Source organism: Grus americana, chromosome 7 (assembly GCF_028858705.1).
Source record: "Grus americana isolate bGruAme1 chromosome 7, bGruAme1.mat, whole genome shotgun sequence".
NCBI classification, from domain to species: Eukaryota; Metazoa; Chordata; class Aves; order Gruiformes; family Gruidae; genus Grus; species Grus americana.
Genome location: NC_072858.1, coordinates 19,262,994 through 19,288,355, shown reverse-complemented (window position 1 = coordinate 19,288,355; position 25,362 = coordinate 19,262,994). Strand labels below are relative to the sequence as shown.

At 40.2% G+C, this 25,362-nt stretch overlaps 1 protein-coding gene across 3 annotated transcripts in view; it reads right to left on the bottom strand.

The window, feature by feature from the left end:
* Positions 1 to 24,543, bottom strand: part of HTR7 (5-hydroxytryptamine receptor 7) — a 37,188-nt gene extending 12,645 nt beyond the window's left edge. For 2 of the 3 annotated variants that reach the window (XM_054831902.1, XM_054831904.1), the window contains exon 1: positions 23,177 to 24,543. In XM_054831902.1, coding sequence (XP_054687877.1) covers positions 23,177 to 23,703 — 527 coding nt within the window. In that variant the 5' untranslated portion in view covers positions 23,704 to 24,543. The remainder of the gene's footprint in view (positions 1 to 23,176) is intronic. The other variant, XM_054831903.1, reaches the window with a different exon arrangement.
* Positions 24,544 to 25,362: the final 819 nt, after the last annotated feature.

The following is a 25,362-nucleotide window of genomic DNA, read 5'->3' as shown; positions in this document are numbered from 1 at the left end:
CCTCTGTGCAGAAAGCTTACTTGTTACTTGTTATGAAAAAAAAAAATCTTTAAAAAGTTGGTCCACCTTCCTGAAGTATGTATTTTTATAGCTCTTATCTAATTGGTCATTAAAAATAACACACTTATGAGGTGAGCTTTATTATGTAGCTTAAAAATTTAAACTGGATTTCTGTAAAAAGTCAGATCTGTGGGCTGCATGCTCTGAATGCCTACTGATGCATTTTCATGCATCAGAATATAACAAAAAGAATTTATGAAAGCAGAAGTATACTGAAAAGAATTAAAATTCATTAGTTTTGCCCTGGCACCACTTTTTTGGAAGCTATTTGAGCTTCAAAAATGCTATTTGAAATTAAAATACATTAATTAACATAAAAATACACCAGCATCCTTTCTGCCTTATACATTTTGTTAAATGTAGTATGATAGGGAAAAGAAGTCAGCAGGCATAAATGAAGGAACTTTATCTTTTTATGTCTATATATGAAATCCATTACCCTTGAAAACTTATTTGCAGCTTCAAAATAATGTAAATCACTACTGTTGTTTAATACACTAGAGAATGTCCAAGACTTAATAGATTCATGAACTTCAAAAGTATTGTGTGAAATTCATTGCAAAAATACGCTGTTTAATGCTTAATCTTTAATTGCTACCTTCAAAAAAAAAAAAAAAGACTAAAGGTAAATCAGCTGAACTTAAGATATCATTCAAAAACGTATAACACCTTGACACCTTACTGCTGGGAAAGAATGAAGTCAAATTCCCTAAAAAGCCCATTTCATGTACCTCCTCACAAGAAAGAACTGTCTCAGACTTGTTACTCTGAGATTTGTTTCTTTTACGTGCCACAGATGTTCATTTTGATCTTGGTGGGGAAGAAACTGTGCCTCAATTCTCACTTGTAAAGGAAGGGTAATGCTATTTCCTAGTCTTCCTCCTCTGAGTTTCTTGAATATATGGTTCTGCCAGACAGGGCATCTATCCATATTACACCCAGCACAGTGAGGACTACACCTAGGGTACTCCCCAAAAGCACGATATTGTAGACGCATGGCCCTTATTTCTTATGAGTTGGTTGTGGTTATTTCTCATTCAGCATTGCCTGATGCTGTAAGCATAGCACTGAAGTGCAGGATGCTACAGCAAACAACTGTCGGGCAACTCTGTGAGACTCCAGTTGCGGTCCTGCTGCTATTCCAAGAAGAAAGGCTGATGGGTGAGTGGAGAAAAATGAGTAGGAAGAACCTGGCACTAGTATCTAGCGGATACCACAACAAAAAAGATGATGGGAATTTTTTTTGTACTACATCACTGAAATCTGGAAAACAGTCCCTTGCTCGAAGAGCTCAGAATAAGAGCAGATAACATAGACCAAACAGAAGGCAAGTGGAGAGGGACAGAGTAAATTTCTTTTTAAACGAATGTGTGTAAACACACAAGCTCATCCCCATTCTGGGTTGGTTTCTTATGATCTCTTCAGTGTCTCCTCTTCCCCGCTGGAGGATCAGAAACCAACTCCTGTGCCGCAGTCCCATTCAGGTGTGAGGCACGTGCAGGGTGCCCAGCTCTAAGGACGAAAAATTATCCCTTGCCATCCTCTTTCTGGAGCTCTGTTCAAAAGTAGGTGGGGGTAAAGAGTTAGCTCCTTCATGGGGTGCTATCATCAGCTATTGTGAATGATCGCTTTTTGCCACGTTCACCCACAAAACGCCAACAATGGAAAAGGTATATGAATAAGTCTTTTTTTCCCCCTTCATAAAAATCTGGCTCCCTGTGATCCAGTATTCTTTCCCAGTACCTCTAAATTGTTACTATTTAATGACAGGCAATTGTTATAGACAATTTAATGTAAAACCATTATAACTGTATAGGACTGCTCCTGAGAGCAGTCAGTTTGTGCTTTTTTTTCATTCTGGCTTTTATGATACCGATGCATTACAATAACCACACAGAGGTGTTTTTATCCTAAAGGGCTAAAAGTCTCCGTTGTCACTTGAACTGTGTATCCCACAGGCATTTCTTATTACAGTGTGCTCAACATATTAAACGTTACAGCAAGTGTCAGGATGTAACATATATGGGAAGTAGAATGGCATATGGCAGAGGGAACAGGCATCCACAGATTCTGGTGTCTCTCTCTGGCACATCGTTTTATCTTTCTGTGACACTTTGCAGTCCCTTTTCCCATGTGCGTTTGTCTTAGCTATGTGCTGCTTGTGACGGCTGTCATACGTTACCGCTTGCACGGTCATTATCAAATTGGAAACTGGACCGCCACTGTGTCCCACTAGATGTTAGTATATTTAAAAATATGAACAGTTCCATATGGTTTCTTTTCCTGTAAGTATATTTCTTTCTTTCTCTAATCTAAGAAATTGTGAGAAGTAGTTTGCTTCATCTGTACTGCCATGGAGTGAGCTCACATAGCCATCTACTTACCATCTACTAGAAGAACTGTTCAGGAAAATCTTTCTCATCACCTTCATGTGAATAACTCTCTATTTGTGGCTGAATTGATTAGTAATTATCTCGATGTAGAAGATGCCAGTTCTTCCTCCAAGAAGGAAAAAAGCCGCAGTGCCCAGCATGGTAGCATTTCAGGTTAACCAGGCATAATTTATTATTTTTTTTATGGCATGAACCTGATTTTTTTCAGCAGTAGAAAAGTTCGTTTCCTTTTCTTCGTGTTTGTTCCTGAGAAAGCTAAACATAGCTGGAATATTTAAGCTGCTAAAATGGTGATTTTTTTTTTATAGCTGTATCGGAAACTTTGAGATGGGTCTAGTCCTCACATCTTTTGAAATATCCAGAAAGCAAACGGAGACTCAACAGCTACGTCAACTTCAGCAACAGAAAGGAAATAGTAATAAGACGGTCCGGTTTGGGAACCTGCGTCCAAAATCTTTGTTACGTCTGTTATGTGGCTAAAAGATAGAGGAAAAAGTAAAAGGACTTGCTTCTCGCTGTGAGCAAAGTCACAGAGTAATAGAAAACCTAACAGCTAAAAGCATTAAAACTGTTTTGAAGCCTCCTGCCCAACCCAGTAATAAATTGAATGCACCATGACATCAGGATCACTTATGGCACTTTTGAAGCTCACACATGTAATTTCTTTGCCTCTCATCTCCACGTATTTTATACGCAGATAGAATTCCATTTTAATTAGTCCACATTCATTTCTCAGAATTCACTGACCTGCTCTAACGGACAATTATTCCAGAATCTGATTAGCATCTTTCACTGTCTGACTTCGCTTTTATGAAGCAGATTGGATTACAATGGAATAGAACTAGAAACACTGTACTGGAAATGAGAGCGCTGTGTATTATAGCTATTTCTACTAGGAATCTCAACATACTGTTCTGTTATCACCTACCATTTCAATAGGAGTTGCCCTTAACCTGAGTTTCTTTCAGTTTTTCCTATTTTTGTATTTTAAAAGAGTAGTAAAACTGTTTTATTTTAAAGACACAAAAATGCTTACTACTTTGCTTTTGTGCTCTTTTCTACTACAGCAGCTTTACAGCTTCAATATCATCTCCTTGTGTTAGTTTCTTTGCCAATGCACAGCTATAAAATCCTCTCTAATGGTTCACCTGCAACAATAACTTATTCTGAAGAGCAATGCTGATCTACTGATTGATCTTCCTTCGGTGGCTGTGATTTTCTCACAATCTTTCAGAATTTTTCTGTTAAATTCAGTGCAACGTTAACAGACACAAGAATAGGAGCACGATGCCATTCCTAAAAGCTATCCAGCGTTCAGAAATATTCTCCCTAGTATAGTCATCAATCTAGATTTTTTTCTTATACTTCGATACATTAAACAGTAAATTAAATGTAAATGTAACAAGTTGAAACAATGATTAAATCTATTATTTCTGGTATGGCTATATCAAACCACCTAACAGAAATTGTTCTTTTCAAAGATATTGTGTTTACGCTAAGCAAGAGATGCTCTGTCCCACAGACCTGCTCTTAAATAGAATAAGGTATACAAACCGATCAGGGAAATACTATTCCCATCACATATTTAAGTAACTGAGATGGAAGTAAAGGGATAGAAACATAAAAAGACTTAAGTGCTGAGACACGAGCATTACAGTGCATAACTATGGTATTATAATGTGAAAAGTAACCTAGTTAATTATTGAATGACAGTATTGATACCTGCCTTTCTGCAACACAGGCTGGCCTCATAATCACGTCATGATAACTGCCAGTTTATTGGCTAGGAAGAGGAAGATATTTCAGAGGCAGTAAAATACTTTTCTCCTTCCCAGAAGTGAACAAAGTTACTGACTTCATTGCATGTATGACAGCTTTCAGAATATGAATTAGATCACTAAACCTAAACATTAAACATTGTGCGACGTTAGAGAACAAAATCAAACTGTTACTCAGTGGGGAAAAAAAAGACTTTGTTGAAGTAGTTCTGTGCTCCATCTAGTTAAATGTTGCATCTTTTCTATGTAGTGATTTAGTATATAGTTACAAAAACTCTCAGCACAGTGGCCAATTTCCACATCTTAATTGTATTTGCTAGATATGGTTAAAACTCTACTTCGTCCTTCTCAGTCCATGTTGAATGCAGTAACGTGAAAGATCTTAAATGTATGTTTTGGTATCTATTGTTTTAGGTGCTTATGCTTCACATCGCATACAATTTCAACATTATTCTTATTACTGAAACAGTGATACTTTAATTTTGATACTTGGAAGAATGAGAATGAAATATTTATTTTGTTTTTAGCAAGGTTAACACTTTTCATTATTCCCTTTCTTACTCTTAATTAAAAGTATTTCCTCAAATTCTCTTTATAAGAGGAAGACATTCATTTCCACTGTTAGAGCGGGTACATATTGAATAGAGTACTATACTTTTATTGTACATAGTAAATGTTCTGACTTGATTTTTCTTTTTCTCAGAAATCACTGTAGGGTTTTCTTTTTGATGGAACTCAAGAAGTGTAGGCTTTCCTGGCAGTGGGGGAGGATTAAGTCAATCAAAATTAAATATCTGTTCATTCTAAAGGAATGTAATTTGCATAGTAGAAGATTATGTTCTCCGCTTATACATTTCTTTCAGTTTCTCTGTAGTTTCACGGACTTTCTTCCTCTCATATTGCATAACTTTACAGCTGCATATTTTTCTTATTTATCTTAGCTCATTTTTCATTCTTTTATTTCACTCATTCTATTTTTACTTCGCTTTCTTGCCCTGCCTTATTTCTATTTCTTTCTTAGCTCTGTATTTTTCTCTCTTCATTTTTGCCTACTGATCTAAGACATCCATCCCATAGATGGGGGGATGTATTCTGCTCTTGTTCCAAGAAATACATAACAATCGTATTGCCAGAAAGAGATGTGCAATGTCTTTCCGTTCAACTTCTGTTATCGTAGCCATAATTTCTGAAACCATATTCCTCTCTCCTTTCAAACCTTGGTGAATTTCTTTTACCTGTCCTTGCCCTTTGCCTCTCATTTTCCCCCTGCGAGACTCTCGAAGTATTTTTCACCAGTCACCACCTTGTTCTTAGCTTCCTGACAAAACAGTTCAGTAGCTTTTGGTTTTCCACTGCAAATAGTTTACTGTTTGGAAGAAAAGGTCCCAACACGTAGTTGCTGATGTTTATCTTGCAATACTGCCTGAATGTTAAAATAATATGTATTTCCTAGCCAATATTTTGCAATTACCCAAATAAATATTTTATATTATAGACTAAACGCTCTTATTAACTGTCTTGCAAGAAAACATTACAAGTGTATTTTCCTTTCTTGTATCTTCACCAATGTCATAAAGGTAGGAGACATAAGAAGGGAAATGGATTTCAGCCCTTCATCCTTCACCAGCCTCCTAGAATCTAGATGCATTTGAAAACTGAAAAGGTTTTGGCAAAGAAACATTTAGAATTAAGTTGCATGCTCTAATGGAAGACTTCCTATTTTTAAACTTTTTCAAAATGTCTGAACTCTTACTTTATGGGTTTCATCATCTCTGGTTTCCTGTATGTAAGTATGGTTTGCTTATTGAGTGCAATAGAATTAGTTATATACAAAGCTCAGAAGTGCTTCTCACGCCACTTCTTGATAGATAATCTGTAACACTTCAAAAGCTCTCTAAATCTGGGCAAGTCGCACATAGGAAGAATCCATTTTTCTTTACACTGTTCAACAATGTTCAAGGTTGAGGGAAAATAAAAAATAATTTTATGCTTTTCTAAAAGAAAAAGTATAACTGTGTCAGGGGACACACTACCCACTTCTGCCCTTTCACCCTCCCATAGATTTACAAGTTCCCTTTATTTAACATTGATTTTTTTTTTTTTTTTTTTTGTGGAAGAAGTGAGAAGAGAGTTAAAAGGCTCTTCCTAAATTTCTGTTTCTTTTCAAAAGTAAAAAATTGTATTAATCAAAATAAAGGATAAAGTACAATTTACAGTACGTATTACTAACATTCCAGGAATATTCCCTAGAGAAGTGCTTCTCAAACAATATCTCACTTCATGGACTTCATCATAGTATACACCCAAAGTCCAGAAGGCCAGGCCCTCGTACACTCTTACATCGTCATACCCTATGGTATAATTTACATCAGTTGTCAAGTCATTTTATCAATCAAGGAGAAAAAAGAAAAGCAAAACATCTTCCAAAATGGCTGTTTGTTGCCATATTCAATAAGGTGATTTATATCAGAAAAAACCCATTTTGTTTAAAATTCACATTTCAGTTGATTCCACATTGAGCGCCTTTTTATTATTCAAAAATACTTCAGACTCATAGAAACAAATGCAGTGCATTTGCATCATGTCAGCTGTTGTACCTATCTGAGTATCTAATTACCTGTAGACTGATGTCATGTGACTATTTTTTCATCTTCATGTGTATGATGCAATATCTCATTTTATTAAGTTATTACAAGATGCCTGGCCCCTTCTTGAGAGGGCAAAGAAGATATTTTAGCCTTCTGATACTCTCTGAGAAGACTAAGATAGGAAAAGTTTCATTCTAGAAAAGAATTAAAGAGAAATCCCATTCTCATTTATTTCTGTCTGGTTGTGTTGCAATGTTCAATTCAGATTGGGCATGCAGTAAAAAAGCTAAGGTTGGAAGAAAGCTAGGGAAGAGGTTTCATCTCATATGGCCTTTTGTATGGTAGAGGAGAACTGGTTGAATCTGAAAAGGGAAAATGAATCTGAGGATGACAAGTAAATGATTTGCCATGACTGGAGGGAGGTGGCACTGGCAGAGAGCTTGAGGAGCAGCAGAGAAGAGCTTCAGCATGAACGCATATAGTTCAAAAGCCACTGAAGAAGTACGAGGCTTGACTTGAAATACTGCTTAATGGTGTTACATGGGACTTAAGATAGAAAAGGAGACAGAGATGTACTAGGAGTTACTTACGTTTGTCCTCCTTTTATCACTCTAGAGAATCTGAAACAGCAAGTGAATGAATTGGATAAAGGAGTGAACCACTGGATGCTGGTAAGGCACTGGAGGAGAAACAACATAGCTCTGTTCTTTCTTCCTTATAATAAAGAAATTGGGGAGGAATGCTTTAGTACTGGGAGCCATCTTTATGATGGCCTTCGTTCTTGAGGAGTTAATCTCATGTTCTGATCCTTACTCCCAAGCATTTCTATCTCCTGCACAATCAACCTCGCTGTCCTTCTGGCAGTTACAGTCTGTCAGAAGACAGGCATTAACCATGATCTTTTGCTGAATGCCTACAGGTTTAGAGGCTCTAAAGCCTTAGATGATTCATCTGCTTATTGGCCTGAGCCACCTATAAAACTGAAAATAAGTTTCAAGTCCCTGAACTTAATTGAATCCTATGGGCTAACCAGTATAGAAAAACAGGACAGTTGGATGTCGTCAGGATAACCCAAGCTGGCCAGCTGATAGGCAGAAGCACTCCATGCAGTTCATACTGGCTGAGACGAAAAAGGTTATTTGCTGCTTTGCCTTTGCTGTGGGGGAGGGTAACTTCACACAAAGATGTGGTTTCTTGAAGCACCAGCTGAGATGAAATCCCTACCCTGTTAAACAGAGGCAGTTTCTGAGAAAAAGAAAACAGAGGAATGCAAAAGAATATGTTTTGCAAACAAAAAATCTCATTTTTCTCTTTCAGGTTCCCCCCATCTTACCCCTCTCATCCCTCACAGCCAGAGGTATTGTCAAAGCCAATGAAGATTTCAGGTTTTTGCCAGAGTCTGTCGTACTTCTAACATATTATTCACACACACACACACACACAATTGCCTTCAGAAAGAGTTTTAATTCTCAAAGTCACAACTTATTAACAGAGCTCAGATCTCTTGCCCTCCCATATCCTGACTGGTGGTGTCCTGTGGCAGAGACAAGCACTCGTGAGTCCAGGCCAGCCTGCTGGCTTCAGCCAGGCCAGAGGAGACGTGCCAGGAGACAACCACCAGACATGCCTCAGTCTTGGGACCATCCTGTTCTGTGCAAGCATTCAAATAGGCTGTAATAAAAATTGCAATGTGTTTTCTTTCAGTTCTGTACTCTGCCAGACACCAGGACAAACATCCCTTAGGTGAGCAATGAGGCAGGGTGATATCCCGCAGGATCAGTGTCTATAATTTGACTACTGTATCAACCATCTTCTCCTCCCATGTGTGTGCAGGCACATGCACACGCACTCAACAGATGACCCCTTTGTATCTGGCAGCAAGGTGTGTCCCAAGATGTATGTGTTATAAACAAGTTGAAACTAGAGCCAACTCCAGGAGGACCTTCAGAGAAGGTACTGAAGTGTCTGCAGAGGCAGATGGGAGGGTGCCTCTGTGGATGCAGGTGAGGCAGCCTGGAGAGTTTCTCAGGACAAGTGGTGGAGACTCAGATTGGAGATGGGACACCAGGCCTTCAGATGGTCCTCAGGAGGAGGAGATTGCCAAAACAGTACAAGGATGTCTAGTCCAAGAACACAAAATGCAGAACTCCCAAGTCCCTGCACCCAGCTGAGTGCTTTGGCCATTCCCTGGCACTCTACCAGCAGAAGACCCAGGTGTCCTGTGCCCCTTGCTTTTCGCAGGAGAAAGCCTAAACACATGCAGCTGCAGAGAACTCTGCTCTAGGTGATCAAGGAACCTGAATATCAGGGTTTCTGCTGAGCGTACTAGGCTGTCACTTTAGATGCAGCTTAAGTGGCCTGCCTAGAACCACAACATAAGTCTACAGACTCTGATCACTGAGTCATCAAAAGCCAAAGTTGGTTTTTTAGTTGCATAACCAGGTTTTTTTGTGTTGCTTGAGGTAAGCTAACAGATACCTTCAACTAGAATGTGTGGGAGCTTGACTTTAGAGCTATGAAAAACTGTCTTTTTTAATAAGAAAACCCTTGTCAGACTCCCATAAAGTAGAAATGGCTAAGGTGATTTTCTCCAACTTCACTACATGAGTCACGCTTGGATTGACACTAAACATCAGCTTAAAAGGAATTATTTTGAAAGCTATAATAGTGTTTCAAAATGAAAGCCTCCTACAACTTTAACTAGAAAATCATGACTGATGTCTTTAGTACAATTAAATGAAGCATTTCAGAAACTTCCACAGCATAAGTGATGAATGAAATGAAAAATCACAGCCCATTGAACTGATAATACCACTATATTAAAACAAAGTATCTTCAGGGAATAGCTATTTAAATGTGCTGATATTTATGTCCCCTCTCTTCCTTCCTTGAATACAAACAATTTAAATATAATATCTCCAGACAAAGCACTTAAGGAACAACCCCCTTTAGAATACTTCTTCCCTCCTACCCCTTCTTTCTCTTCCTCTCTCTGAAGAGACAGGAAGAATACTGGGAGGACCTGGTCCAAATTCTCCTCTTTGCTTCTCCATGACAGTAATTTTGTAAGAGCCTTAATGAACACCTATATAGGTATTATGGGTGAATCTCAATACAGAACTAATCTACTTGGACATTTTTGTCTTTGTCCATAGCTGTATGGGCCTGAAGGCAGATCTGAATTTATCAAAAATCACATAAAGATTTTGCTATGTTCGGTTCGGTCAGGTATGTAAAAATTGTAAATGTTCACCTCAAGTTTAACTTTTTTGCCCAAGCTCCGTAGGGAAAAAAAAATCCAGTATATCAATAAAGTGTGTTAGATACACAGGAAAATCTAAGTCTAAAGCAGGTTTAATTAGAAGTCTTACTTCTAAAACTTTGGGATGTGCAAAGCATCTTATATAGAGTCTGGGTCTATAATATCCCCTGTGGAAATTTCAGCCAGAGGTACCTACTGCTCCTAGAAAATAGGCATCAAGGGTTTTAATTTCACTCCTTTCCTGAAAAATATATTTAAAATATTGTCATTGTAGTTCAGTGTAAAATACACTTTTCACTAATGTCATCCTTTCACAAAGGAACTGTCAATGCAAATAGGTCTGAAAGTAAGAAGAAAACCCACTAACAGAATAAAAGTGAGAAATGGCAACTTTAGGATTGTAACCAAGGTACCGAAGCAGCCAAAGCATCTAAGTAATTCTGTTTCATTCCAAGATGAAAAGGACACTATCTCCTCAAACACCAATATATTCTGGCTGACTTAGATCAGGGGTATTTCACTTGAGAATAGCAGCAACCAAAGCAAAGAATTTTTGTAAGGCTGAGTCAATTAAACAAAAAAAACCAAACAACAACCAGACGGCCCAAACATGAGGTAGGGAGTTTGTGATAATTTCCAGAGTACAAGCAACTAAGTACAACTCTAGTCAAAGCACTAGAAGAAGGAAGTAGTTACCTCTGCTCAGAGTCACATCCTGACAGGTACCTAGCAGTGCTGTGTGAAGAATGAAAAAAGCCATGCTATGTTTCAGGAAAGCTTTAAAATTGGCCTTCATTCTGAAATTTATGAAGGAAAAACCCAGGGTTTTTTTAAATCCTGAATTAACTGGTTAGAAACACAATGGTGCACTGAACCCTGCTTTTCACATACAAGCAAATTAACTGAACCAGCTTGTTCTGAAATATCAAAAGAGGTTATCACCGGAAAATAACCCTAATAGTGTTACTTAAAAAAAAAAAAAAACCTCTAGCAAAATCATCTCAATTTTATAAAATATTTTGCTAACAGAACATTCTATTCTGATCCCTTATAACACCAGTTGTTTTTTAAAGATGCAGACTCTGGAGTTGCTTCTCCTCTACTGCAGTAAAAGCATGTTTCACTTCCTACTATGAATAGGTCCTACCATAGGAAGAAATCATAACCTGCTCTGGAAAGGGAGACAGTGGGTTGGAGAGAGCAAAGGTATCAAGGAAGGAAGGCAGGAGGTTAGATCAAATTGTGTATCTACAATTCTAGAACTTTTTAGAAAACTGCTATTCACAATCCTTTCCAACAGAAACTTCTGGAATGGGGACTTATCAGAATATAACAAGATGATTCCTTCCCTGTAACTTATACAAACAGCTATTTATTTGTCATTTATTGATATTGTAGCAGTATATTGTCTGCTCAGTATGTGGTACAGAATGAGGTTATCGTGTTTCATCATCTTTCATGTTAATGAATGTGAGGTCTACTGTAGCTGCCACGTCTCTCTACCGTATGTAATTTATTTCCTTAGCACTGATTTTAACTAACATATTTATTTACAGTATGCTTATATACCAGATCCCAAGTTCTCCTTTCACATGTAATCCTCATGCCTGCTGTCATTTTCCTCAGAAAATGTCTCATTCAGTAGTATTTTGGAATTTAATTTCAATAAATAAATTGGTCAAATCAAGCTTTCCTCTATAAACTGGAAATAGAAAATTTGTAGGAATGTAGTATTACTTCACAAATATTTCTTCCCTTGCAGTCACTCAGAATCCTTAAATACACAGCCCCAGGTGCCCTTTAACTGAAGGAGAAGGCCGAAGGGGAGAAACATCTAGAGATGAAAAATAACTGCAGCAAAACCCAAATTGCGGTGGGTAAAACTGCATGTTCAGCCCTTCACAAACACAGTATTTAATTTATCATAATATTTATTCATTTTCACCATTGGGTTTGGGAATGAAGAAAGTTACGGCCACATGGACACTCCTTTCTAGCTAACCAGTCCTCCACTGTAATGAACTTTAAACCTCCTGGGTCTTGCTCAGACCTGCTAGGCTGTGGTTCCACATAGCTGGCTTTTCCCAGCTTGCTGCTTCAGTAAAAACTAATCCAAATCCAGTTCATACTCCCCACTTCAGATGTCACCAGGTCTACTTTTGCAAAGGTGGCTCCAAGTAAGCTTAGAGATCTTTAGGCAGGAAAGCAGAAAAAAGTAGATTAGCCAGGATAATTTGTCCTCTTTGTCTTGTTGAACAAGGGTCTGTCCACAAACAGGCTTCCACTACAGTATATCCTTTTTCTTCAGCAATATCTTTCATAACTTTTCTCCTTTAAAACCTGCAACACTAAATATATTTAAAATATAGAACAAATTTCAACACAATGCAGACTGCTACCGTCAACTTCACAGGCATGAAATAATAGTAGATTTAAATCTACAGAACAAACCTTCTGCTTTGCTCCTGTCAAGAAAGGAGTTTCTGACCCTCTTCCCCTGGGCTTTCCGTACAGAATGACAGAATTTGAGGCCAGATTCAACTACTGGTCATCCACAAACGACCATTTGTTCAGCTCTGTGTGTGTGTCACAATTGTTTTACAATACCTTTTCATGTTCCTCAGAATTTAGAGTTACACCTTTATGCTAAAACAGAAATAGATACAGCTGATGATAAACCATCTCCTCCTCCAAAGTCTTTAAAGATAGCAGAATTTGGAGATTATCAAGGATCCCAGGCTTCTCTGTTTGTTTTACAGATGCTACACCACCCGAAAAGCAGTGAAATAAGTGTGATTAGCAGAAGGAAGCCCTCCTCGTCTCACAGTGGGTATGTCTTTCCTTTGCTTTTCTCAGCAGCAAGTTGGCAACTCCAAGGTTCTTCCGAGACGTGGTGGCATCAACTTTGTGTGGATAAAGACTAAAATACCTAAGGTTTATTGCTGTGCCTACAGCTTCCAATAATATCAGTTCTCGTTGCCAGGCTAACAAATTCAAACACGCATTTGAATTTAGGAGCAGAACTTTGGCATCAGTGTGGGATGAATCACCACAGCTAGCCTATGGACATCTCGGGGAGCTCACTGCAAACTGCAGGTGTCTGGGACATTTGATAAGATGCTCCCTTCATTTCAACACTTAGGCAGCAGTACAGAAGCTTCGTGTTAAGTAACAGGCTCTGGAAATGTTAAGCTCCTCCTTGTGTGGTTTAATTCATAGGCAAACAGTCCCCTATGCTATTTTCATTTCAGTTATTTTAAAAAAAAAATAAGCTTGTGTTCTGCTAATGACTAAACTCATTTAGCAAAAATAGCTTTTTAATATGGGACAATAGGCTCTTGAGAGACTACAATCAGTGTTGTTGCTAAAACTGCTTGTGCTAAGAAGTGGGTCTCCGAATGCAGACTCTTAAAGTAAAAGGGAGACTCCAGTACATAATAATGCAAAAATTAAGTCTTTAGAGCCAAAGCTGTATTATTTTTAGCATCAAAACATCTTACTAGACTATTAAAGAAAAGCTTTGCATCTTGTCAGCAGCTGTTTTGGGTCATGGGTATAAATATTTCCAAGTAATTTGTGGCCAGACAACACACACTGACTTTGTTCGGGGATTTAGTATTTCAACTATTTGTTAAACGTTGACTTCTACAGCAAATAAACAAAATCTAACAACCCACATGGAGAACTGTTTACAGAAAATTATTCTGGCAAATGGTACTGTGTATCTGAAATATTTCATGATAATCACAACATGTTTTCCTGGTTTGTATTCATGATGACAGTTATGTTGCAAATTCTACAATAAGTTTAGATAATAGCATATACTTCTGTTATCTGTGCTCATGCCTTCCATTTCCACCTTCTAATTTTTACGCCTATTGCCAATTTCTAAATACCTGTTATTAGTGTGAGTCTTCCAGGCCGCTATTCTTTCCTTCGATTCGCAAATCCCTACCTTTTCTAGTGTGGCAACGGTCCTCCAACTAGTAAACTGACACTACTGACAACAGACTTGGTTTTTTTTGGAATTACCTTTTGTGTCCCTCTCTGGAGATCTGCAAACCAGATGTTGAAATACATTGTCCCTAGTTTCTAGCACATTTCTCATGACAAGCAAACAGTTTATAGATAATGTACTTAAAGAAAGCTCTGTATCTGTGGCTCAATTTAACTTGCAGCAGCAATAGGCCGTATCTCTGCCTGCAGGTACTTGTGTAGCTGATGAGAAATGATGATTCCAATGCCAGCAAGGTTACTGATGAGTATTTTTCAGTGGGAGTGAAGGTGGCACAGCTGCATGCCAGGGAGCATGCAGCTCCCTGGGAGGAGACCTCGTGATGTGTCTGCCCGCATCTCCAATAACAAGCTCTCCCCAAAAGGCTGGAGAGTTTTCAACTCAAAAAAGCCAAAGTTTATTTAAATGAAAACTAGAAATTCGATCTGTTTAAATACAGAAAACTCATCACATGGTGAGTTAGAAGTTAAAAGGTTTGTGCACAACTCTCCCACAAAAACGGTGCCCTTGCAGGCAAGCCTTTGCTTCCAGTTCTGATTTTACCCAACTCAGTGAATGTCTGAGATACAACAAACTCCGCTCTGTCTCCCTTGGTCCCTGAGCAGCTTTTCCACCGCTCTTAATACATGGCAAGCTGCTGCTTGCTCCTCAGCCTGCTACACCCTGTAGGACAAATAGCTCCCAGTGTGAGAAAAGTGTTAATTTCAGACGACCCCACCTCCACTTGCCACGGTCTCCTTAAAGGAACATAAAACACTGTAAAAAATAATGGATAACCAACTTCCCTTGTGGTAGTATTTTTAACTTACACTTCCACAAGCTAAAAAACTTGGTTTCAAGATTTTGACAGTACCAAAAAACCACCCATTTCCTTGATATATCTCAGGAAAAAACTTTGCTGCCAGCTTTTTTATCAAAACACAATGTACCTCTAAGAATAGACTTCACCCTGGTTTCTCCTTACTTTAAAAAAAAGTTATTTTTGTAATGTCCCTCCTTGCTTTTGTGTTTTGTGGGGTTTTTTTTTTAAACAATCATGACCATTTTGCAGTGAAATAACTGTACCCGATGATATTAACCCCCCTTGGAGGTCTCTCACGCTAGCTCACAATTTGATAGCAGAGGCCAGAAAGAATATACTCAGTCCTGACTTGACTTCCCCACACATCTCAGTTCCATGTGTTATTAGAACAGCTGGCAATATTAGAAATTTCATTCTTGTCTGTACATTACCCAAAAAAATTGTTTACTGACAGAGGTGAATCACTACCTTATTTGCATACATGCTAATATGTACAGAACCACCCATACGTATCAGATAATCTAGATGTTCTATATAAAGCCTCCTGAGTAAACAGCAAGGTACAAGAAGAAAATCAAAGCTGTTCTACTCTTTAATTTTGTTATATTAGTTCAAACAAGTTTTCCCCATGACATATTTAATCACTGGAGTCTTTTGGAAAGGAAAACTTAATTTTTATAATAAGAGTTTGCTTGAAAAATTTTATCTGTTTTTTCTATCTTCAGTATATACAGGAATAGGTATACTACGAATCAGTCCTTTAGAAATAGTTGGCTGTCTAGTGCAATATGAAAAACTAAAACTTGTAAACTTTCCAGAGGAAAGAAATTATCCTCACCTTACAAATAGCAGTGACCATTAGGACAAAACTGCAGTGAGCATCGCTTTAGGATGCTCGTGCTTTGTAAAATCAGATATCAGAACCTGTAATTTTGCTCCCCAAACTTTGTTGTATGACAACTGCACCTTGGCAGACTCAACTGTTTCTCAAGCTCTTTTATGTTGATGCAAGACCTACGACGGCCAGCTCTTTCTTCAGATTTCCTAGTCCACAGTGGAAGGACCAGATCTTTGTGTGATATACTGAGGGAAAAAAAAAAAAAAAAGAGGTGTTTGTAGCTGAAGAACAGTGCCATATGTACAATATCAACTGTAGATGAAATGGGATGTCTGTTTCAAAAGTTGCCACAAACATTTCTGATGAAATGTTTCAAACTCAAAAACAATAGTAAAAATAATACTGGATTTTTTTAAAAATAAATAAGATGTTCTCTTTATGTGACTTACAGGTATTTTTATAAATAAGTTTCAGAGAAGATCATTCCAGACAAGTCAAAGAACATTCCTTGATCACTTTCTGTTCCTTCATGAGGTTGAGAGAGCATGTTACTAGCAATATGGTAGTCTTCCTTCAAACACTGTATCATGACTGCAAATGCTTTGATGTTTCGTTCTATGACACTCATTCAGTTCAAGAAAAACACTTTAGGAAAATACAGTTTGATACCAGTGTACACAGGTTATATTACACTATCACGCCAGTATGATATGGATTTGCATTTTTGTGATTTATATTAGGAGATATTTCTGAAAGCTCCCTTCAAAAACCAAGAGGAGTGTTTCTAGAATTATATTTTTCCTGTGAATCTGGAAGCAAATCCAACATCACTTATGGAAACTATTTTTGTGACCTTGACAGGGAAAACAATCACTTTTAAAATGTCTCCAGAATATTCTGCTTGGCAAAAATGTGAATTAATATTCCCTTACTTCTATCAGGCTCTTTTGAAATGTCTGGGTGAACCCCCAAGAATTAGAGACCCCAAAATCACTTCTGAAAACTCATCCAGTGTCAAACCCTAGTAGGAGCAAACAGAAGATAGTTTCAAATGTGGGAGAAAAATGCAACAAGCCAATTTCAAGAAAAGGCATTCATGTAAATGTGGCGTGATTGCAAATCTCCTAGTAGTGATTGAACTATAATTCCCCATTTATGCATACCTTGGACCATTATCAATTGCAGTCATCTTTTCACTGCTACCTCTAGATTATCTTGCACCTCCACACTTCATGAGTCCCTTTCAGTAACACTACTTAAACGCGCCCAGTATGTAACAGCAATAGGATAATCTACAGAATTTTTCTATAACATCTTCTAGCTCCCCAAAGTTTGCCAGCCTCTTCTGTGCAGCCACAAGATACAGCTACCAGACTTCAGATCTTGTGCCCGTTCCTGCTGCAGGACAAAGCTTCCACTCATTTTGGTGGTAAAAGAACCCCCTTTATTCCTGAGTTGTTAAGTCTTTACAAAGTGGTCCATTGTTGGATAAAATATTTTTTATTTACTACCTCCCATCTTACTTATTGTGCATCTGGCAATCTAGTCATGAAGCACGATGTCTCTGCAAAGACATCACTTAACTCCTGTGGCCAAGAACAGGTTACAGAGTAAGTAACTGTATCTCTTGCAGGCTGCGTACACCACAGGGGAAAAGATACCTGAATGTGCCACAGAAAGGTACCTAAAGAAGTGTGGTTGCATTAGTAGAGCAAAACAGCCCAGCTTCATTTATTACTTTGGAGCTGGCTCTCAATGAGCAGTAGACATTGCACTGCCCTCTACCACTTAATGCATCCAACTTCATCTCGGGATTTGGGAGCAAAAATTAATATTGTACCTCTTTTCAATGTAAATAATAAAATGGAGATTGAAGAAGTGTTCAGTAAGAAATTCTCTGCAAAAAGAAACTACAATGACTTCAGGAATGTTCTGTAAGTTAAATTAGAAAAACTACACGGAAAGGAATTAAAACAAACCACTTAAGTGTATCAATGCTGTCTGTATTTTTGGTCAGCTAGACAAGTCATTTACAGGTTTATGAGGTTGAACAATTGAAAGAATGGCTCTTGTGATGATGGTGCTAGGTAGGAATCAGCTGCCATACTGATCTCAAAACTTTTTTCTGCAATATAGACTTCAATTGTAGTAATTCCATCACATACTTTTCCTATAGTTCCTTCTAGGTTTTTCTTGATCCCTCATTTATTTCTGTGTGAATAGAAGGTTTCTGGTTTTCTCAAGCCTTTGATACTATAAACTGAACAAAATCCCATAGGAGGCACTGCATGTGGGTGCCTATATTTATTTTAAATCCAAAATATATTACATACAGGATTTTTTGGTACCTATCTCTACAGATATATTCTACATGTGTTTTCTGAAGGAACTGAGCAGGACTGACAGAACAGACCACAGCCTTTTCCACCCATGGCCTGAAGGTAAAAGCAGAGTTTCATACCAAGCGGGAAGCCAGGCAGAGCTCTTAGGTGCCGTTAGGCTTAGGAAATCACTGACAGGATTTTCAGGTCACATTATCAGTTTTGGATGTAGGTAGAATTTAGACACCTGGATTCTGTTTAAAGAACTTAAGTCTTTATTTAAATTTAGTCCCAAGTTCCTCCTTTGAGGCACTGAGCTCCTCAGTTCCCAGATATGCACTGAGGACACTTGCAGTGGGTGAGCTTTTAGGGATTGAGATATTTTAAGGTGAAGCATAAGTACTCATACCTACTTGGAGTATGGCAAAAGATACAAACAGGGAGGGAGAGAGAACCAACACATGTATAAAATCCTCAGGAACAACAAAAAGGCCCACTTTGGTACCATTTGCATACAAATTCTAAATCCTCATCAATTTAATGGAAGTCTGGAATACTCATGAATTGTTGGCTAAGATACAGACTGGAAAAGTTCCCCAAAAAGTGTTTCATTACTTGTGTGGGTGTGGGGAAAGTGTTATAATTCGTCAACTGTATCTGAGTAGTCATGTTACTTTATCACTTTCTAAGCCAAAGAGCTATTTTTAAATTGAATTAAAAATTGCTACTTATGCAGTTATCCAGTGGATACTCTCCAAAACAGGATTTCTGTAGCTATCTTGGGTCAGAAGAACATGATGAATCAGCATGCAAACACCACCAGTTTAAATTCAATTAATTCCCTTTATATGTTCATTCACCCACTGAGACGTGGTTTGCATCCGTCCCTCATAATTCACTCCCGATGCTCGCTCTCTCTTAAATGTAAAGGAATCTAAATGTGGTATAATTTATTTAATTCAGAACCAGAAAAGTGGAGCCTTAAGAGACAATAAAAAACCAAACACACTAATAAGAAATGCTTAAAGGAGGCTACTATTCACTGAGGCACAATTCTCCTGCCAAAGTCTCTGTAACTCCTACCTTTCTCCAGAGCCACCCCTCATATCATGGATGGTGAGTACAGCAAAGGTAATATTGATTGTCTGGGTGTCAAGCTGTCTTGCCTGTTTAATCCTTATGAAATTTGAAAAGTGAGAAATACTCTTGTCTCTCCGTCACATCTGGTTTAGTTCTGTCAGACCTGCTTGTAAGCAGATAGCTTTCTTCCAAAGCGGGGGTTTAAATAACATAGAGATACCTCAAAAATAACATGCTCATCTCAGGTCACCCCAATAAAGATCTGTGGAGGTTTTCATGTTGTGAAATAAAAGGAAAGATATGATCTGACAAAAAGCATAATAGTCCAAATCTTGGTATCATTATGGATATTATCTCATGATCTCCACAAATTTAGTTCTTTGTGGATAATAAAATGACCTTATCAGACTGGCTTCTTTCTCGTGCACCCTGTACAAAGTTAGAGATCCCCATGATAGCATAATAACATGTACTCTGCAGTCTTAACATTTATACAACTTAGAGTAGAAGCAACTTTAAAAGTACGAGCAGTGCTTGATGTGTCTGACTAGGAAAAAAAAAATAATAATTTTTTCCCAACAGAACGAAACCAGCCCATTTGTAGACTCCACGCTAATCTGCACCTTTCAGAGCTTTCCAACTGATACATTCAGCTGAAAAACTCATCCGCCACAGAGCTGGGCAGCAAAATATCTCTGTGTGCAATAGGCCTGCCAGCTGCTGGCATTTCAGGGTGCTCAGTGACATGAGCCAAGTAGCACATATTTGTGCAAGGGAAACAGATCAAAAAGCCTCTTCAATTTACTTATTTTATCCTGTTTGGAAGGGCCTCAAAGCCTCTTTTCTACCATCTGTATTTGTTTGTCTAATAAAAGATATTACCTCTCCTTACAAACCTTGCCTAACACTTTGTGACAAACTCCTTTTTTTGTTTTTTAAAGATTAATTCAATAGTAACATTCTTTCACCTATTTACCTTCACCTGAGTCTCATATCTGCTTCAGGAAGAACCTAGAGGTTTAACAATGAAAATTTTAGAATATCCAACTTATTTGCTGTCTCTGCATTGCTTGCGGCAGCCTCATCTTTCCCTTCAGGAGAGACTTCACTGGATCACAACAAAGGCTTCCTAAACTGTCCTGAAGAGCCAGGTGGCAGTGCAATTCATAATTATTCCTCAGAAATGTTCCTTTTTGCCTTATCTTAACCCTTCTCCCTAAACAAATGTCTCCTGCGTGACCCCAGGATCACTTAATTGCGCTACAAGGTCTAAGCGTATCTAAATGGCACCGAGGATAGTGGCCAAGTTGGAGGATGGTGGATTTCATTCACTCCTCCCCGGCTGGAGGGGATTTCCTGGTTAATCTTCTATTTGTATTCTTTGCACTGAGAGAATCAGGACAGTATCACCGGAGATCTTCTCCTCCTAGATAATATAGAACATGCAAGTGTTTCCATCATACCCATGGAAAAATGATCCTTGTGAAAATGGTCTGACCCTCTAGTGCACTATACACATCATGCTTTGCAAGCTCCTGTACCACTTACAATGCTTTATCTGGAGGTACTGATTTTTTTTCAGAGATACATCTCCCTCACTGATAATTCAAGGCTTTCCTAACTATGTAAGAAAGATAGCACCATTAAAATCAATGCTACCCTGGCAACATTTCATCATTCACATTTAATTTTCACAATTTTTCCCTGGTTTGCATATTTTGTACATATTCACTATTCAAAGATTAGTTAACATCCCAAGCTAATATTTGTCCTGACTGAGCAGTGTTACAACAGTATAAGATTATTTATTCTTAAATAGAATTATAAATCATGGAGATTTTTCAATTCTTTATTGCCAAGTGGTAGAGACATTTTGCTAATGAATTACTGGCTTGTCCCCTTTCATTTATGATATCACCTATCTTAACCATATAATAGATTTGGGTGACAGAGGTTAAAGCACCACAATTCACAGAATTTTGATTTCAAGTAGGGAGTAGACAAAAATATAATGAATTATGAAGAGGTCAAGTTCAATAAACATTCAGTGATAGAAGTAGGAATGCAAAGATGAGAGGAGAATAATTCTGGCTTAAACCAGCACTTAATGAAAATCATTCGTAACAGGTTATATTCTGTTCTAAATACATAGCTGTATCTCTCGTTGGTATTTTGGGGGGAGAGGGGAGTGGAGGGAAAATGGAAAGAAGACAGCAAGAGACCCAATCATCACTGTGACCAGTTCAATCAAAACCCCTGTTCAGCATACAGCAGTGACCTCAAACGTTAATCTAAGAAATGAAAAGAGCAAAACTAAATTACTCTAGTGCTACTATGTGAATCAGTTACACGTACTTTCTTGGCTAACAAAGCTTAATTTTGTCAACCTGTCTTTAAAAGCTTATTAGAAATGGAGGAGGAGAGCTCATACATGGACATCAAGAACAATCAAAAAATGGAAGTACTTTATGTGGAGAGAGTGGAAAAATGAAATCACCTATCTTAAAAATAGGTAGGATAGAAAAAGAGAGAGTAATGGTGGGAAGGTAGATGGGCCTATTTGTATTTTCTTACAATACTGGAATTAAGCTAAAAGCCAGCAAATTTCAAGGCAATGACAGAAAAAAAGAACCCACCCTTTGATACTCCGTCAAAGTCTGGATGTGGATTTCATTGCTACAAGATGCTTTGCAGCATTCAGATATCTGCTAGACATTACAGAAGTCACAAAGTACAGAGCATTGGAGCAGGGAATGCTTATACAGAAATTATAGTTTTGAAATTAATATAAACTGTGATGCTCCTTGGCATGAAACAACCTGCAGTTATTGTGGAAAACTCTTTAGAAAGACTGTTTCTTTGCAGAAACCTAATGCAGAGTTCTTTCCCAAAGCTTTCTGAAGTAGACAGCCAAGGCTGCTGTTGGATATCGGACTAATTCTAATTCTAATTCTACAGTCTAGTTTAGTTGTTCATCAATTTCTGCTAATTGTGTTGAGTTGTAATGAAAACAGTCTCCCTCTAGATGCTAAAATCCTCAGCCTAGGATTTACGCTGTGGAAGAGGGAAGTTACAGGCTGCAACTTATTTTAGAATGGGACCTGCATGGAATAAAGCAATCTGTTAGCATCCCTCTGCAGAGGAGAGTTTAGACATGGCCAAATGTGAGATCTTAACATCAGAAATGAATGCCTGAGATGGTCTTTTGCAGTCTGTATACACCTCCTTATTGCCCCAGTGCGTGTATCTTTTGGAAGAAGCTATATGTCAATGAGCATAGCTAGGTTTTTTTAAGAGGGCAGATTAAAGACAAAAAAGGCAAATATATGAAAGCAATTTTTCCTTCAAACGAAAGGTTATTAGTCAAAAATGGTTCTGTCAGTTGAAATGGAGCTACAATCTGGGATTGTACTAGAATAACGATCCAACCCTAATCAGCTATAATTCCTGAGACTTCTCTGATCTGGCAAAACTCGACTGAACTCAGTGAGGTCACACTGTCACCAGCTTCGGAAGAATCAGCTCAAATCTAGCCGCGGTATAAAGCAGTTTAAAGAAATACGATGCAAATTTTAAAGCGGCTGTAAATGCCCCACTATTTGTAAAGAGCCACAGTAAACATATACAGTTTAGCTCCAGCTTTGTTCTGACGCTTTGACTCTGTAATGATAGCAGGGAAGTAACCCAGAGGGATAACTAGGCACCTGGGCTGGGATAGCGGGAGGCAGCATGCACCGCTCCGGCGGGCTCCTTCGAACAGGAGAGGCTGCAAGGCTTGCTCTCGCCTCCCTCCGCGCTCTGAGCTTGCCTACAGCTCGCTTCCGAGGGACCCGGAGGAGGCAGAACAGAGCCGCGGTGGAACCGCTCCCGGCAGGTCCCCAGCGCCGGCGGACATCCTCGGTCCCCGGGGCGGCGGGCAGCGGCGCGGTGCCGGTGTCCCGTCGTCGTACCCCGTCGCCCGTCACGTCCCCCCCCGCCCCGCCGGTGCGCGGGGAGCGGCGAGAGGGCAGGGCGGGCCGCGGGTCGCCGGGTGTCTCACCTGTCGATACTTATCACACAGAGAGTCATGATGGAGGCCGTGCAGCACATGACATCCATGGCGATGAAGACGTTGCAAAAGAGGCGCCCGAAGATCCACTCGCCGCCGATGAGGTCGGTCACGCTGACGAAGGGCATGACGGCCAGGGCCACCGAGAGATCGGCCAGGGCCAGCGAGACGATGAGATAGTTGGAGGGCTGCCGCAGCTTCTTCACGAAGCAGACGGAGATGACCACCAGGCAGTTGCCGGCGATGGTCAGCAGGGTGATGAGGGAGAGGACGGCCCCGATGACAACTTTCTCCACGTTGCCGTAGCTGAGTATCTGCTCCCCGCACTGGGAGTCGTTGCCGGGGAGGGGGCTCGTCGTGGGCAGCGCCGACGGGGGGGGCGACGGGCCGAGCTTCGCCAGGCTGCGCGGGGGCCAGGAACCGGCGATCATCCTACCGCCGCTCAGCGCCCGCGGGTCCTCCAGGACCAAGAGCCGGAGGTTACCGTAGAGGTGACTGCCGTTGAGGGCGAGGACCATGTTGGCGTGAGCTGCCCATGAAGCCCCTCCGCCCGCTCGCCGGCTCTCCCCGCTGCCCGGAGTGCTCGGCTGGTGCTCGGGCTCCTCCTCGGGCACCCCGCGCCTCCCGCCCCCTCGCAGCCGGCAGAGCGGCCCGCCGCGGGGCCCAGCCTTCAACTTGCCCCGGAGCAGCCGGGCTCGCCTACGGCGTTCCCCGGGCGCCCGGGGGGTGGGCGCGGAGCCATCGCCCCCATCCCGCGGGGAGAGGGGCGGCGGTGGCGGCCGCTGCCCGCCCACCCTCGCCCACCGCCCGCTCCCACCCGCGGCTGCTTTGCTCCGACGGCGGCGGGGGACGGGGTGGGAGCCGCTCCGCCCCCGCTCCCTCCTTCCCTCTGAGCGGCAGGTGGGGGGAGCGCCCCTTCGCCAGAGCCCGTCTCCGCTGCAGCCTCAGGCGGCGGCTTCTCCTCCGCGGTCGCCCCAAGCGGGGCGTGTTTCAGAAACCCCTCTATATACATATATATATGTACGTATGAAAATATATATATATATATGTCGCACTGGAGAAGCTGTAGGCGGGTGGACGCGCCTCGAGCAGAAGCGGCCGCAAGCTGAGCTGCTCCGGCCGGAGCCGGGGTGACAGCCCGTGGGCGAGCTCGCTCCGCTGCAGCCCTGCATCCAGATCGGCCTCTGCCTCCGCTACCGAAACGTGCGTGCTGAAAGATTTGGGTCCGGCAGGACCCAGGCTGCTGCTCGCAGAGTTAATTGTGGCCACTCTTTTGTAAGATCTAACCCCAGCAACATGGTTATCTCTGAATTATTTCTTTATATCTCCAAGCTTACAGATTCCCCTTCTTACTGAATTAATGTGAATACCGTTATCTGTATTTTCTCTTGTATTAATATTTTATAGCATTATTTTCAATTTATTCACTGTTCCATGTATAAACCTTTCAGTAAAGTTAAAAACAACAACAAAATCCCATTGCTTCGAATTACCTGCTTTTCCTGCCGATTCCTTGAACTCTTGGATACTAGCCCATTTCTGGGATTCACTAGCTTTCTCCAGTCTTTAAGTCATATTCTTGCCTCCAACTGGGGTGAAAACTAGTGGTTTGAATTGTCAGTTACCCATGGGATGCCAGTAGATTACACCTCTTGGTATGATGACAAGCTAGACAGCAAGGATTGAAACCAGGAGACACTTGCATATTTCCAACATGAGACAGAAGCCAGATGATGTAGAGAAAGTGAGGAAATGAAAGGAGGACTGTTGACCCCAGATGGATCGGTAACCATTGACCAGCATTCACGGAATATCTTGTTTTTAATAAAATCTTCCATTCTGTCAGCATCACCTGCTCTTGAAAGCAGGCTTCCAATCATACGTGATTGCATTGGCCCAGCTCCCCCATGAGCATGCACAGGACCAAGGGGTTGTGGTCAGATGTGTCTGACACGACCTGAGCGCAGGCAGTGTCCTGTGGTCAAAAACGCAGCAGATAGTGAGCAGGGTTTGAGGAGTTCAGTTGCTCGCTTTCCCTTCCACCCCCACATCTTGATTTGCCTAAGGTAATAAAATAAGCAAAATTCACATGGTAAGGATGAGATCTAGTTGGGCAGCTCTTTGACCATTATCAAGCTGAAAGTGTTTTCCTATTCAGTTACTTATTTTCCTACACT